The sequence below is a fragment of the Panulirus ornatus genome, chromosome 50 (assembly GCF_036320965.1).
Source record: "Panulirus ornatus isolate Po-2019 chromosome 50, ASM3632096v1, whole genome shotgun sequence".
NCBI lineage: Eukaryota > Metazoa > Arthropoda > Malacostraca > Decapoda > Palinuridae > Panulirus > Panulirus ornatus.
The window spans coordinates 22,810,710-22,828,251 of NC_092273.1; the positions used below are offsets into that span (position 1 = coordinate 22,810,710).

General features: G+C 39.7%; 1 protein-coding gene across 1 annotated transcript in view; it reads right to left on the reverse strand.

The window, feature by feature from the left end:
- The window catches only part of ldbr (lariat debranching enzyme), a 127,757-nt gene that overhangs the window by 70,579 nt on the left and 39,636 nt on the right, over positions 1 to 17,542 (reverse strand). The window contains exon 5 of the mRNA XM_071691515.1: positions 2,259 to 2,473. Coding sequence (XP_071547616.1) covers positions 2,259 to 2,473 — 215 coding nt within the window. The remainder of the gene's footprint in view (positions 1 to 2,258; positions 2,474 to 17,542) is intronic.

Genomic DNA, 17,542 nt, shown 5'->3' on the forward strand with positions numbered 1-17,542 from the left:
AGGTCAGTTCAACCAATTATCTCCAAAGTCTGCTCTTAAGTGTAGAAAAGTTGCAACTCACTTATCACATTCTTTTATACACTTAATCATAATGAAAATAAACAAAAATTATCACAGTTCGGAGCTTATCTTTTTTCCAGATCCTGCCAAACAATGCAACATGACACATGTCCTTCCTTGTACTTCACAAGATTCAATATTTTTCTGAAATCAGAAAACACGGTTCCAACAACCAGATGATATGAATACCAAAAAAAATATCCTTCACTTTGATAATTGACAACAATGTTTCATTATGACAGCCAACAAACTGCTCCATCACATCAAATCCAGAGCTAAAAACAATTTGTTTGCCAATAGAAGACATCAATTAAGTTATTTCCCACAGACTGGGGTGGTAACCTCTTAAGTGGGAAAATGCCATGTCAATTCCATATGACATGACATGGTAAATACACACTCAACAAATCTGCTCCAACTCCCTATGAGCTGAAAGGTTTGTTTGCTATTCCTCCTCCAAAATGATAAGTTCAGCAGCAACTCTAGCATTTTCTACTTCCAGTCACCTTTATGTAACATTCTGTAATGTGCAGAACAGGTACAAAGATTAAATTATACCACAGACTTTGAGTATACTACAAACAAGTCACTGGTGGACAAGAAGACTTCCCACGTATAACAGACTTTGTGTACACCAAAAATATGTTTCTGATGGGCTGGAATAGTTCCTCGATAAATTGTACTTCACTGCATATCTAATTTCATAATTCAATACTACCAAAATCATTTCTTAACATCAACCACTGCTTCTCCAGTCTTAAAGAAATACAACACAAATACTCTGAGAAAACAGCATTATCTTCATATTCTACTCATAACCTTACAATGTGTATCCCAACTCAACTCCCTCAAACAGTCTGTATATACTATATAATAACAATATGTTTATATATAACCAGTCTACATTCCTTTTCAGTAATGCACAATGGAGTTTCTGTGTCCAACTACTACTGCACACCTACCTGTCTATCCACATCACAATCACATTTTACTACACTAAAAATAAGATGGGACAAGCAGAATCTCCTATAATGTGATGAACTGCTTGGTTTTAGGACTAAACATTTATCATTAGCTGTGAAAGGAGATGTTCACCATGAATTCTAATATGTAAAAACCATGCAGGCAATAACCCAATCTGTCATTCATTCAAACCTCAAACAACAAAGTAAACAGTCCCCCATTATTTCTACCAAATTACAAGAAGGGCAAAAAATTCATGCACAGTACCTTTCTTTTCTAGTACTTTCTGGACAAAGATCTTGCTAAAACCCATATCTATCTTTTCTAGTACTCCCTAAACTGAGGTTAAACTAAAAGAAAAACATCTTTTTTCATAGCATTCCCTAAACTAAGATTAGGCTCAAAGCCAGATCTTTCTTTACTGGAATTCCCTAACTATAATATACTTTACCGCCATCTCCTGCATTTGCAAGGTTGCACAGGGAAACAGACGAGAAATGGCCCAACCCACTCACACATGTATATATATAAATGCCCACACACACACATATACATACATATACATTTCAACGTATACATACACAGACATATACATATATACACATGTACATATCCATACTTAATGCCCTTATCCATTCCTGTCGCCACCCCACCACACACGAAATAGCATTCCCTAAAATAATAGACTAAAAAGCTGATCATCTAAGGTGGGAAATTTTAATGATCCTCAGCTCATCTTTACCACTCTACTGTCTCTTATCCACCATCCTGTCACAAAGTATACAACTTACACTCTTACATATATCTCTTTACTTTCCTTACACTATCGCACAATCACTGCTTCTATGCTTGTATCTAAAGATAAATCTATCATGTAACAATGTAATTAAGACAATATTTTACTAAATTTCAAAATAAAGGTTACTTTCAATAAAATATCACAATTGTAACAATAACAAATCAAAATGCCAATCAAAATTCTTTTATTTTGTCACGTCTTTAGTCACTAACAAAAACCGTGAACAACAGCCTCCATTGTCAAACAACGAAGAGGTTGCAGGTTTCAAAATATTAACCTTCTAATCTCTAGAAAAGAAATAAAACACCCACTTTTCAAAGGACGTTGTCTGGCAGAAGGTCTCAGATCTCCTTACTAACCGATTAAACCTCCACACCACTTAGCCCACAAGCAACTTAACCATGAACGAAGACAGTCGATGCCAATGCAATATTACCTCTCAGAACCACCTGGGCCAGGCATGTAGACAGTCTGCACACCAATAGAGAGAAGGTGGTTGGTAAGACGTAGGATTGTCAGCCATTCTGCATCATAGTATAGCTCATGTGGCTGGGTACTTGGAAGCTCAATCAGCTGAAGGAAGTCTCGACGCGGCAGGCACTTGTCAAGCGCTAAGAATTTTGTGACCTTCACTTTCTGAGTATTTTCGTCCTGTATTGGAGAAGTAAGTTGAAACCAGCATGCTTACCAAAAGCCTGATGCAAAGAAAACGCATGTTTCACTTTTAAATCAAACCCCAACTTTTAATCATATGAAGATTTCAAAGGCTTTCCTCATAATAAAGTTAACAACTAGTCTTAAACAGATAACCTAGAAGTGACTGGATATGGAAAAAATAAAAGAAGAGAATAATGAGAAAGATAATTTAAAAAAATGACAGGTTAGGGAGTGAAAGATAAGAAGAAAGGTGCAATTATGTGAGGATGAATGAAATGTATGGAAGAGTATAAATGTTCTAGGTTACTGAGATTCACACACACTGTAGGAACACTATAGTAAAGTACATGAAAGAGATGAATTGCTCTAGTTTAGTAAGGCTAAAACGTTTAACTCAACTAGACTGTCCAACTTACAGATATGACTATACCAACAGGTAACACGGAAACAAAAGTTAGAAAAATGCAACGTTCAGAAATGCATCATGAACAAGGTGAGATACTGGAAGAAGGAATGGAAATAATGTGAACTTGATGGACAATGATACTCTGTAGAAACAAAATCTTCATACTTGTATGAAATAAAGCAGATGTAAAGTGTAACACACTTCTGATTCAGTGACAATGGATGGTAGAATAACAGGGAAATCCAAATATGATGCATGACCACTGTAAATGCAAACTTCATGTAAACCTCACCTTAGAGAATATGCACACATAAAATTACATACTTTAACAAACACATTCTCAAATGCATGCACTAATTACTAGATTTCCAGTGTCATAATGGTAGGGGAAAATAAAACATGTGTCTTCCATGATAATATGGCTGGAGCACAAAGTGCAACCTTCCCCAACCAAGTTTCATGAAGCCATTAACAATAACTAAAAATCTAATGCACACAAAAAGGTTGACAAACTTTAGCATCTGATAGGCAGGCTGACACAAAGATGTATCAATTCAGCCAAAATATGGAAATAAGAATTATGGTCACATCTTTGACATACAAGGAATCCTAAAAAAAGTCTTACTGGGATACAATAAAGCTGAAGGAAATAACAAACTAAAGCCTTAACAAAACCCTAGAAATACAAGGTAGAAAAATTAATGATGAAAAACAAACTACAAGGCACATATCTTGTAACATAATAAAGAATCCTCCTGTTATCACATTTAAAACCCATAACCACAGCAGGAGAAGCTTAAAACGGAAACCTTCTAAAACAAATACACAAAAGACATAACCGGGAGATACTGCATAAAACCAAATCTGAGGAACCTGCCCGGTGTTACATTGAGTGAAAGCTTAAGTCAAAAAGGTATATAAACAAATGTTTAAAATATGAAAAATACACTGGAAGGTACATATCTCTGATATAAAATAGGGAATATTAGAAAAAGAAATTGAAGTCTGTCAACAATCTAGGTGCAATTTTCAACAAGAATCCAATAATGAGCCAATAATACACTTTCTAATGAATAAACAGGAAGTTCATAAAAAAATTAGTCCCTAGAAAATTGGTTGATATTCACTGTTCCATACAATGTATCAATTCAAGTATATCAAATTTGCATCTCTATTTACATACACAAAAGCACGTGCATATACACTTTCAGTTTAGTTACACATATCCTTATGGTCAACGTGCTCAGTGAAAAAAATTCAGTACTACTATGGTGCTTGTTAAGTTTTCACTTTATCTGCTATCATTTATGAACTATGATAAACTAATTTACACAAATATGTGTCGGAGGTGGAGGGAACGAGGAGAAGAGGGAGACCAAATTGGAGGTGGAAAGATGGAGTGAAAAAGATTTTGTGTGATCGGGGCCTGAACATGCAGGAGGGTGAAAGGAGGGCAAGGAATAGAGTGAATTGGAGCGATGTGGTATACCGGGGTTGACGTGCTGTCAGTGGATTGAATCGGGGCATGTGAAGCGTCTGGGGTAAACCATGGAAAGCTGTGTAGGTATGTATATTTTAGCGTGTGTGGACGTATGTATATACATGTGTATGGGGGTGGGTTGGGCCATTTCTTTCGTCTGTTTCCTTGTGCTACCTCGCAAACGCGGGAGACAGCGACAAAGCAAAAAAAAAAAAAAAAAAAAAAAAAAATTCTCAAAAAGAACAAAAACTTTTCAGGACATTTACTTCTGTGTCTTGATTATGGAGCACCTGCAGATTTCTCACCATTACTGATCTGCCTCTTATACGCTAAATTAAGAATTATCTGAAATTTAACTATAAAATTCTAATCTAAACCAGCAGTGACCAACCAAACTAAGTACAGTTAACAAATCTAGAGATAAGAGAAGGTACAAATAGGCAGCCATCATTGTCCTGCATAAGCTTCACCTCTCTGCTACAGTATCAGCTTAATCCACATTTTGAATTTTGAAAACAGATGAGCCGAGCTCTCCCATCATCTGTAATACGCACTGAATGGCAGAACAGGTTGCACACACAGTAGTTAAGAAACTCTCTTTTCAGATTTCAGTATGTGTCTGATGCATTCCACTGCCAGGTCTGCTAACAGAAACTGGTACATATGTATCTGCACATACAGGTTTTTCCTCTCCTTTTTCTTTCTTAATGTTGTTTTGGTTTACCATTAAAGAGCAGATGCTATTCTACAATAGGGTTATTACGTTCCTTTTAAAACCTGCCTCATTCCCATCTTTAAACATGAACATCTTTCCAGTATAAGCCAGACAGCATCAGGAAAACATAAAAATGGGATTCAATAGCACATATCTAGTCTTCAAGTATACTGTGCCGGAACATGAATCTTCTATCAATAACTAGGTCTCCAAGACTATTCCAAAGTTTACCCTGACCAATTCATGATCCCTAGTTTAGTTCACTGCCACTCCCACCCATATATTTTTTTTTCATGCATATTCACACTTTCTCGCATTAGCGAGATAGCGTTAAGAACAAAGGACTGAGCCTTGGAGGGAATATCCTCACTTGGCCCCCTAATGTGTTCCTATTTATTTTTACCTTGGAGGGAATATCCTCACTTGGCCCCCTAATGTGTTCCTATTTATTTTTAAAGTAAAAAAAAAATGGAAGGGAAGGATTTCCAGCCCCCCTGCTCCCTCCCCTTTTTGATGCCTTCTAAGACACACAGGGAATATGTGGGAAGTAATCTTTCTTCCCTATCCCAAGGCATAACATGTGGATTGATGGCAAACAAGGATGAAAATGTATACGTGCATAGGTCTGTGTATATATATGAATATATATACATACACATGACAGCTAGAGATTGAGTGTTAGTGAATGTGGCCTTTTTTTTGGTCTTTTCCTGGCACTACCTCACTGTTACATATACATACATATACAGACACAGACATAAACATACATACACATGTACATATTCGTACTTGCTGTCTTCATCCATTCCCGTCATCACCCTGCCACACACGAAACAGCATCCCCCCTCCACAAGGGAACGCCAGGAAAAGACAAAAAAGGCCACACTCGTTCACACTCAGTCTCTAGCTGTCATGTGTAATGCACCGAAACCACACCTTCCTTTCCACATACAGGCCCTACAGACCTTTCCATGGTTTACCCCAGACACTTCACATGCCCGGTTCAATCCACTGACAGCACATCGACCCCGGTACACTACATCCTTACAATTCCCTCTATTCCTTGCACACCTTTCAACCTCCTGTATGCTCAGGCCCTGATTGATCAAAATCTTTTTCACTCCATCCTTCCACCTCCAATTCAGTCTCCCGCTTCTCCTCATTCCCTTCACCTCTAACACATATATCCTCTTGTCAATCATTCTTCACTCATTCTCTCCATGTGCCCAAACCATTTCAACACACCCTCTTCTGCTCTCTCAACCACGCTCTATTCATTACCACACATATCTCCATGGTTGTTTAATTTGTTTATGGATGGGGTTGTTAGGGAGGTGAATGCAAGAGTTTTGGAAAGAGGGGCAAGTATGAAGTCTGTTGGGGATGAGAGAGCTTGGGAAGTGAGTCAGTTGTTGTTCGCTGATGATACAGCGCTGGTGGCTGATTCATGTGAGAAACTGCAGAAGCTGGTGACTGAGTTTGGTAAAGTGTGTGGAAGAAGAAAGTTAAGAGTAAATGTGAATAAGAGCAAGGTTATTAGGTACAGTAGGGTTGAGGGTCAAGTCAATTGGGAGGTGAGTTTGAATGGAGAAAAACTGGAGGAAGTGAAGTGTTTTAGATATCTGGGAGTGGATCTGGCAGCGAATGGAACCATGGAAGCGGAAGTGGATCATAGGGTGGGGGAGGGGGCGAAAATTCTGGGAGCCTTGAAGAATGTGTGGAAGTCGAGAACATTATCTCGGAAAGCAAAAATGGGTATGTTTGAAGGAATAGTGGTTCCAACAATGTTGTATGGTTGCGAGGCGTGGGCTATGGATAGAGTGGTGCGCAGGAGGATGGATGTGCTGGAAATGAGATGTTTGAGGACAATGTGTGGTGTGAGGTGGTTTGATCGAGTAAGTAACGTAAGGGTAAGAGAGATGTGTGGAAATAAAAAGAGCGTGGTTGAGAGAGCAGAAGAGGGTGTTTTGAAATGGTTTGGGCACATGGAGAGAATGAGTGAGGAAAGATTGACCAAGAGGATATATGTGTCGGAGGTGGAGGGAACGAGGAGAAGAGGGAGACCAAATTGGAGGTGGAAAGATGGAGTGAAAAAGATTTTGTGTGATTGGGGCCTGAACATGCAGGAAGGTGAAAGGAGGGCAAGGAATAGAGTGAACTGGAGCGATGTGGTATACCGGGGTTGACGTGCTGTCAGTGGATTGAATCAGGGCATGTGAAGCGTCTGGGGTAAACCATGGAAAGCTGTGTAGGTATGTATATTTGCGTGTGTGGACGTATGTATATACATGTGTATGGGGGTGGGTTGGGCCATTTCTTTCGTCTGTTTCCTTGCGCTACCTCGCAAACGCGGGAGACAGCGACAAAGCGAAAAAAAAAAAAAAAATCTCTTACCCTTTCATTACGTACTCGATCAAACCACATCACACCACATATTGTCCTCAAACATCTCATTTCCGACACATCCACCCTCCTCCGCACAACCCTATCTATAGCCCATGCCTCACAACCATATAACATTGGTGGAACCACTTTTCCTTCAAACATACCCATTTTTGCTCTCCAAGATAAGATTCTCACCTTCGACACATTCTTCAACACTCCCAGAACCTTCACCCCTGTGACTCACTTCTGCTTCCATGGTTCCATCCACTGCCAAGTCCACTCCCAGATATCTAAAGCAAGCCACTTCCTCCAGTTTTTCTCCATTCAAAATTATCATTATTATCATTTTGCTTTGTCGCTGTCTCCTGCGTTTGCGAGGTAGCGCAAGGAAACAGACGAAAGAAATGGCCCAACCCACCCCTATACACAATGTATATACATACACGTCCACACACGCAAATATACATACCTATACATCTCAATGTACACATATATATACACACACAGACACATACATATATACCCATACACACAATTCACACTGTCTGCCTTTATTCATTCCCATCGCCACCTCACCACACATGGAATAACATCCCCCTCCCCCCTCATGTGTGCGAGGTAGCGCTAGGAAAAGACAACAAAGGCCCCATTCGTTCACACTCAGTCTCTAGCTGTCATGCAATAATGCCCGAAATCACAGCTCCCTTTCCACATCCAGGCCCCACACAACTTTCCATGGTTTACCCCAGACGCTTCATATGCCCTGATTCAATCCACTGACAGCACATCAACCCCGGTATACCACATCGATCCAATTTACTCTATTCCTTGCCCTCCTTTCACCCTCCTGCATGTTCAGGCCCCGATCACACAAAATCTTTTTCACTTCATCTTTCCACCTCCAATTTGGTCTCCCACTTCTCCTCGTTCCCTCCACCTCCGACACATATATCCTCTTGGTCAATCTTTCCTCACTCATTCTCTCCATGTGCCCAAACCATTTCAAAACACCCTCTTCTGCTCTCTCAACCACGCTCTTTTTATTTCCACACATCTCTCTTACCCTTACATTACTTACTCGATCAAACCACCTCACACCACACATTGTCCTCAAACATCTCATTTCCAGCACATCCACCCTCCTGCGCACAACTCTATCCATAGCCCACGCCTCGCAACCATACAACATTGTTGGAACTACTATTCCTTCAAACATACCCATTTTTGCTTTCCGAGATAATGTTCTCGACTTCCACACATTCTTCAAGGCTACCAGGATTTTCGCCCTCCTCCCCCACCCTATGATTCACTTCCGCTTCCATGGTTCCATCCGCTGCCAGATCCACTCCCAGATATCTAAAACACTTTACTTACTCCAGTTTTTCTCCATTCAAACTTACCTCCCAATTGACTTGACCCTCAACCCTACTGTACCTAATAACCTTGCTCTTATTCACATTTACTCTTAACTTTCTTCTTTCACACACTTTACCAAACTCAGTCACCAGCTTCTGCAGTTTCTCACATGAATCAGCCACCAGCGCTGTATCATCAGCGAACAACAACTGACTCACTTCCCAAGCTCTCTCATCCACAACAGACTTCATACTTGCCCCTCTTTCCAAAACTCTTGCATTCACCTCCCTAACAACCCCATCCATAAACAAATTAAACAACCATGGAGACATCACACACCCCTACCGCAAACCTACATTCACTGAGAACCAATCACTTTCCTCTCTTCCTACACATACACATGCCTTACATCCTAAGTAAAACCTTTTCACTGCTTCTAGCAACTTACCTCCAACACCATATACTCTTAAAATCTTCCACAAAGCATCTCTATCTCTATCATGTCTTCTCCAGATTCACAAATGCCACATACAAATCCATCTGTTTTTCTAAGTATTTCTCACATGCATTCTTCAAAGCAAACACCCAATCCACACACCCTCTACACCTTCTGAAACAACAGTGATCTTCTCCAGTCTGATGCTCTGTACATGCCTTTATCCTATCAATCAAAACCCTCCCATATAATTTCCCAGGAACACTCAACAAAATTATGCCTCTGTAATTTGAACACTCAACTTTATCCCCTTTGCCTTCATACAATGGCACTATGCATGCATTCCGCCAATTCTCAGGCACTTCAACATTGTCCATACATACATCGAATATCCTCACCAACCAGTCAACAACACAGTCACCCCCTTTTTTAATAAATTCCACTACAATACCATCCAAACCCACTGCCTTGCCAGCTTTCATCTTCTGCAAAGCTTTTACCACCTCTTCTCTGTTTACCATATCATTCTCCATGACCCTCTCACTTCGCAAACCACCTCGACCAAAACACCCTATTTCTGCCACTCTATATTCAAACACGTTCAACAAACCTTTTAAAATACTCACTCCATCTCCTTCTCACTTCACCACTATTTGTTATTACCTCCCCATTGGCCCCCTTCATCGATGTTCCCATTTGTTCTCGTATCACACGCTTTATTTACCTCCTTCCAAAATATCTTTTGTTCTCCCTAAAATTCAACGATACTCTTTCTCTCTAACTCTCATTTACACTCTTTTTCAACTCTTGCACCTTTCTCTTAACCTCCTGCCTCTCTTTTATACATATCCTAGTCGTTTGTACTATTTCCCTGCAAAAAATTTCTAAATGCCTCTCTCTTCTCTTTCACTAACAATCTTACTTTATCCCACCACTCACTACCCTTTCTTATCTGCCCACCTCCCACCTTTCTCATGCCACAAGCATCTTTTGCGCAAGCCATCACTGCTTCCCTAAATATATCCCATTCTTCCCCCACTCCCCTTACGTCATTTGATCTCACCATTTTCCATTCTGCACTCAATCTCTCCTGGTATTTCCTCACACAAGTCTCCTTTCCGAGCTCACTTACTCTCACCACTCTCTTCACCCCAACATTCTCTCTTCTTTTCTGAAAACCTCTACAAATCTTCACCTTTGCCTCCACAAGATAATGATCAGTCATCCCTCCACTGGCCCCTCTCAGCACATTAACATCCAAAAGTCTCTCTTTCATGCCCCTATCAACTAACATGTACTCCAATAATACTCTCTGGCCATCTCTCCTACTTACATACATATACTTATGGCCCCTCTACTGCCACATTACTCACCTTTGCATTCAAATCACCCATCACTATAACCAGGTCTCATGCATCAAAGCAGCTAACACACTCACTCAGCTGATCCCAAAACACTTGCCTCTCATGATCTTTCTTCTCATGACCAGGTGCATAGGCACCAATAATCACCCTTGTCTCTCCATCCACTTTCAGTTCTACCCATATCAAGCTAGAGTTTACTTTCATACACTCTATCACTCCCACAACTTCTGCTTCAGGAGTAGTGCTACTCCTTCCTTTGCTCCTGTCCTCTCACCAACCGGACTTTACTTTGAAGGGTTAAATTGAACGTAAAATGAGGGAGAAAGTGGGTGAGATGTGTTGTAGCACTGGGTGACTAGAGATATGCAAAGGAAAGTTTCTCAACAAATTATCTTTCTAAATAAGGCTTAAAGCTTTGTGGATATAATCATCTAATCCTAAAAATGTTAAAACTTTAATAACCTGTAACCCTAAAAATTCTAGGGTTTAGTTTATACAGAGCAGTTCAACTCCTTACAACACTCACTCAACCAGCTACCCCATGCTCCCATTTCAAAGGTAATTACACTAGATCATGGTGCTTCTAAGCATCGATATCATATTAAACATAAAGGATGGTGTTTAAAACAGCTATTGGAATACTGCGATACCAGTGTGTAACAAGAGAATGATTTTCAATGATTTTCAATGTTATTCATAATATGATAAATGTGCTATACAGGTACACCACCAATTTTCCGGCACTCTTGGTTCCAAAGCCTTGCTGGATTCAGCATTTTGCTGGACCAACCCTGGTCACATATTAATAATTCATGAACACACCTCTAGCCCACTAATTATAGATCTCCCTTGTGTCTAAAGTATTTGCCTGCATTATACACCTAATCAGGACTGAGGTGCTTGTCAGCTACGAGTTTCGCAAATTTGTCCATATACTCGGCAGCTCCTTTGTGGTTTGCAGATCGCTTTTCTCCGCACTCTTTGTTCATGGAAATTCCATAACGCTTCTTGAATCTTTGAAGCCATCCTTCACTATGGTCACGCTCATGTTGTAATCTAAGTTTTTTATGGAACAACTTAGCCTGGTCCATTATCATACTATCTGACAAGTCTACTCCATCACTCCAATCGTGTCAAAACCATTCCATCATCACTTGATCGTGCTCAGCTTTTCTAATCATCATGTGCTTCCTGGAATCGCAGTCTGCAAAGAATTTCAATATTTTCTCCCTTTGCTTCTTTATATCATAAACAGGTGATGAACCAATACTGTAAATGTCACACAGCTTATGCACCGAAACACTACGGTCTATTTTTTTCAACAGTTCTCCTTTATCTTGGATCGATATGTACTGGTGTTTACGTCTGACACCACGACTGACACTCACATGTCTTAGAAGCCATAGCTAGGGTTAAACCTAAACAAAATAAGCTAAACATCTCACAGAATTGCAGTATCACGACCAACAAGTGCAGTGTAAAGAATGTAAATAAGTGCGCCCTACACACAATGCCATCTGCTGCCGCCTAGTAAGCTAGTCTGGTGGCCGTGGTAATTTCAAGTTCCCTCACGCAATTTTATCTGGACTAAAGGAGGTGCCAAACCATCAGTTGCCGGAAATATGGTGGTATACCTGTAGTTTGATATATAAATTAATGATGATCTATGATAGTTTCTTTGTATGAAAAATGACTGGTGTACCTGAAATAAAGAAAAGTCACCTGAGATACAGAAAACAACAGAATACTGTAAAACATGCAATGACAGGTAAGAAAACTGATATCAAAGGATCTTCTGAAAGTTGCATACATCTGGAACTTGTGTCTAAAAATCAGCAGAGTAACAGCAGTGCATGATGAATGTTGGTGTTCCTTTTCTCTCACGAAAATGAACATGAATATATAAAGATTCTGCAGCAAAACCTTACAACAGCTGTGCTAAAATAATTTCATTCTACATCACTATTCCTCTTTACTACACACAATAACAAAGCAGCAATGGATGGGAATACTAAAAAACATGAAACTGATGGTAAATTAGTCCTGTGACAAACCAATGTACAAATTTCCTTGGGTTCTGCATATTCCATCCTGCAGTGACTGTAGGAAATGGCACAAATGATACCGATGAAATAGGAAGAATGGTAACAAAAACTATGTTGACCAAATGAAACAGTAAAATTAGAATGAATGTATATACCACTACAAGAATTAGTTATAAAAACAATATGTGAGGAATGGGTTCCGCAAGATCTAGCCAGCCTAATGGCAGAAACTGTGCAAGACAGAGGGTATACAAGAGGAAAATTCTGCATCAGCCAAAATGCAATAAATGAACACAATTACAGAAACACGATAATATATGAAAAGCTTGAGGAAAGGAAAAGTAAAGTAGGTAAATAAAGACAAGAGAAAAATGGAAAATGTGTTGTTTTAACCCATCCCATGTGGGTCCCAACTTTAATCCATTCTCTTTTCCATGTGCATCATGGCTTTCATTTTGTTAAAGTTAGTGCCTTTAATTGCATGCCATTTGGTTTGCTATAGAGACTTTAACCAAAGAACACAATATATTTATTCATATGAAAAATAATGATTCTAGTCATGAGTTACAACCCATGGTGAACATATCTCTAGCTCCATCACTGAAGCTTTACAGTTCAGTTAAAGTGGTTTCCTGTTGTTTTACAGATGTGACATATAAATATGTGTTTTGAAAGACATGCATACATTCCTAGAAGTGAGGCCAAATAACAAGGGCCTGCAAACATAACTGTCTGTCCAAGGATTTACTATATAAATATGTTCACCTGCCCTCCATCCAGCCAAAAGGAGCAGTTCTTTCTCCAATCCTTTTCGATCTCTTTTGACTTGACATGCCATCACCTCCTTCCTACCACAAAGTGAAAGTCTTCTCATATGCAGATGACCTCATGATTATATCACACTCACAACACTCCTCAAACAACTATAAGTAACACCACATCATGCTTTTCAAACACCAACCCACTCAAAACAGAATATATGTATCCCAACAGAATCCCACAGTCATCTTCACAACACTGGGTAAAGATGAATCCAATCTGCACCCTCCCATATTCCTATGCAGTCAAACATTCTCTCAACAAAATTCCAATCATATGAGTATCATATACAACACATATGACATTCACTATCCAAACCACAAACATCAACACAATGGCCATAAAGGAACTAAATACCTTCAAAACATTTATTGACACCAGTCTAAGAAAAAAACTCTGTGTCCTCTATAAACAATTCATCTGCTCCACTCTAAACTATTTCACCTGCATGGTTATCGGTCTTGTTAAAAAGGCAAGTAACAAAACTGCAAACCAGACAAAAAAGGGCACTCAGAAAGATAACTGATTGCCTATCTATATTTCTGATGCCTGTTCCATTCCGGAACTCCCTCAAGGGGGTGGCCACGGCAATAGTCTCCATAGCTAGTGAATTCAAGCACTGCTTCTTAGCCTTTATGCCCCACTCTTTAACAGGACACCGGCAGAGGGCAAGTCTAGTGCAGTGTTTGCAGAGGCTCCTACCTAATGTTCCTGCACATTACTACTACCTGATGTTCATGCCTGTCCCTACCTACCACTTCTATCTAATGTTTCTACCTACTACTTCCCTCTATTGCTTCCATCATATTACCAAAAGGCAGGGCTAGCACAGTGCTCCCCACAGGAAAATCTGGAGTTACGATAAATGAACAACATAAGTAAAGTGTTGTCAAGTGTTATGTATGACACGGAGAGATTGTATGTTTGTAGGCAGAATGCAAGTGGTCCTAGTGCAGGTTAGAAAGAACAAAAAAGACAGTTACTGGGTCAGAGGAGTGCAACTTGACAACCACTGAAATGCTGGCTCACTACACAGCTGTCACTAACCATCCCAATACCCTGGCAGATAGTGCAGGTAATCTACCTCCCTGGTCATTTGCTGCCTACCAACTACTATCTACAAAGACATTTGGCTTCATCTGTTCTGATATATTCTTCAACATCTGTAATGTACAGGTATTCCAGCTACATTCATACTATTTCTATTGAACCAACACTGTAACGTACTTGATGGTAAAGCAAGTACATAACAAAGAAATTTGTAGGCTTTATGATGTGTAAGATGTAGCCAAAGCAAAACTTTCATCTTTGTGGCCATAACACTGTCCCAACATACTAGTTTTAGAACAATTGCCAAGTTGCCACAAATGTTAAGCATCTGCATAATAAAAGAATGATTCTTCCAATAATTTTTTTTTTTAAATATGCTCAGCACTAAGTTTTTTGAAACAGCACTAGCCACATCCTATCCAACACACTACATAACCAACTAACAACCCCAAGAAGATATAAAAGTTTTTTCTTACTATGCTTAATCACCATCTCCTGCGCCAGCGAGGTAACGCAAGGAAACAGACATAAGAATGACCTAACCCACTCACATACACATGTATTCCTACAAGTCCACGGGGAAAATGAAACACAATAAGTTCCCAAGAGCACTTTCGTGTAATAATATCATCAGGGGAGACACGAGAGAAATATAAGTCGATATACAACAAAGAGACATAGCTAGGACGCCATTTGGTAAACATGCAATTGCCTAAGACAGACAAAGAGCGTATCATAAACAAATTATGTGGACAAGAAGGTGAATTGTTTACAAATTCTATCAACAATAAAGTTATCCGATTTGTAAAGACCATCACTAATATTAAGATGGTCTATAGAAATTGGATAAATTTATTGTTGATAAAATTTGTAAATAATTCACCTTCTTGTCCGCATAAGTTTATGATACGCTCATTGTCTGTCTTGGACAATCACATACTTACCAAATGGCGTCCTAGCTACGTCTCTTCGTTGCATATCAACTGACTTATATTTCTCTCGTATCTCCCCTGATGATGTGATTATTACACAGAAGTGCACTTGGGAACTTAATGTGTTTCATTTTCAACGTGGACTCATAGGAATATGCTTGATCACGCGCAAAACAAGATCATTTCCATACACATGTATATACATAAACACTAACACACACACATTTACATACCTATACAACTTAGTGTATACATACATGGGGATTGGCAGAATGCATGCAAAGTGCCATTGTACAAATGCAAAGGGGATAATGGTGAGTGTTCAAATTACAGAGGTACAAGTTTGTTGAGTATTCTTGGAAAATCATATGGGAGGGTATTGATTGAGAGAGTAAAGGCATGTACAGAGCATCAGACTGGGGAAGATCAGTGTGGTTTCAGAAGTGGTAGAGGATGTGTGGATCAGGTGTTTGCTTTGAAGAATGTATGTGAGAAATACTTAGAAAAACAGAGGGACATGTATGTAGCAATTATGGATCTGGAGAAGGTATATGAGAGAGTTGATAGAGATGCTTTGTGGAAGGTATTAAGAGTATATGGTGTGGGAGGTAAGTTGCTAGAAGTAGTGAAAAGTTTTTATCAAGGATGTAAGGCATGTGTACGAGTAGAAAGAGAGGAAAGTGATTGGTTCCATGTGAATGCCGGTTTGCGGCAAGGGTGCGTGATGTCTCCATGGTTGTTTAACTTGCTTATGGATGGGGTTGTTAAGGAGGTGAATGCAAGAGTTTTGGAAAGAGGGGCAAGTATGCAGTCTGTTGTGGATGAGAGGGCTTGGGAGGGTGAGTCAGTCGTTGTTCGCTGATGATACAGTGCTGGTGGCTGAATCGGGTGAGGAACTGCACAACTTGGTGCCTGAGTTTGGTAAAGTGTGTGAAAGAAGAAAGCTGAGAGTAAAAAAGAGCAAGGTTATTAGGTTCAGTAGGATTGAGGGATAAGTTAATTGGGAGATAAGTTTGAATGAAGAAAAACTGGAGGAAATGAAGTGTTTTAGATATCTGGGAGTGGATTTAGCAGCAGATAAACCATGGAAGTGGAAGTGGTCACAGGTGGGGGAGGGGGCAAAGGTTCTGAGAGCACTAAAGATGTGTGGAAGGCAAGAATGTTATCTCGGAGAGCAAAAATAGGTATGTTTGAAGGAGCAGTGGTTCAACAATGTTATATGGCTGTGAGGCATGGGCTACAGATAGCAGTGTGCAGAGGAAGTTGGATGTGTTGGAAATCAAATGCTTGAGGACAATATGTGATGTGAAGTGGTTTGATAAAGTAAGTAATGAAAGGGTAAGAAAGATGTCTAGTAATAAAAAGAGTGTGATTGAGAGAGCAGAAGAGGGTGTATCAAAATGGTTTGGTCACATGGAGAGAATGAGTGAGGAAAGATTGACAAAGAGGATATATGTGTCAGAGGTGGAGGGAAAGAGAAGCGAGAGACCAAATTGGAGGTGGAAGGATTTTGAGCGACTGGGAGCTAAACATACAGGAGGGTGAAAGGCGTGCAAGGAACAGAGTGAACTGGAACGATGTGGTATACTGGGGTCAATGTGCCGTCAATGGATTGAACCAGAGCATGCGAAGCATCTGGGATAAACTATGGAAAGTTTTGTGGGGCCTGGATGTGGAAAAGGAGCTGTGAACGAATGTGGCCTTTGTTGTCTTTTCCTGGTGCTACCTCATCCTAGGGGAGATGTTATTTCATGTGTGGCAGGGTAGCAACGAGAATGGCAGCAAGTACGAATATGTACATACGTATATATGTATATGTCTGTGTATGCATATGTAAGTATTCGTTGAAATGTATAGATATGTATATGTGCACATGTGGGCGTTTATGTATAAGCATGTGTACGTGGGTGGGTTGGGCCATTCTTTCGTCTGTTTCCTTGCGCTACCTTGCTAACGCAGGTGACGATGATTAAACATAATATAAAAATAATAAAAAAAAAATCCATCAAACAGAAAAAAATATATAACCACCACCATCTTTGTTTACCTTCTCTGCATTTATTGTATACAGCCTG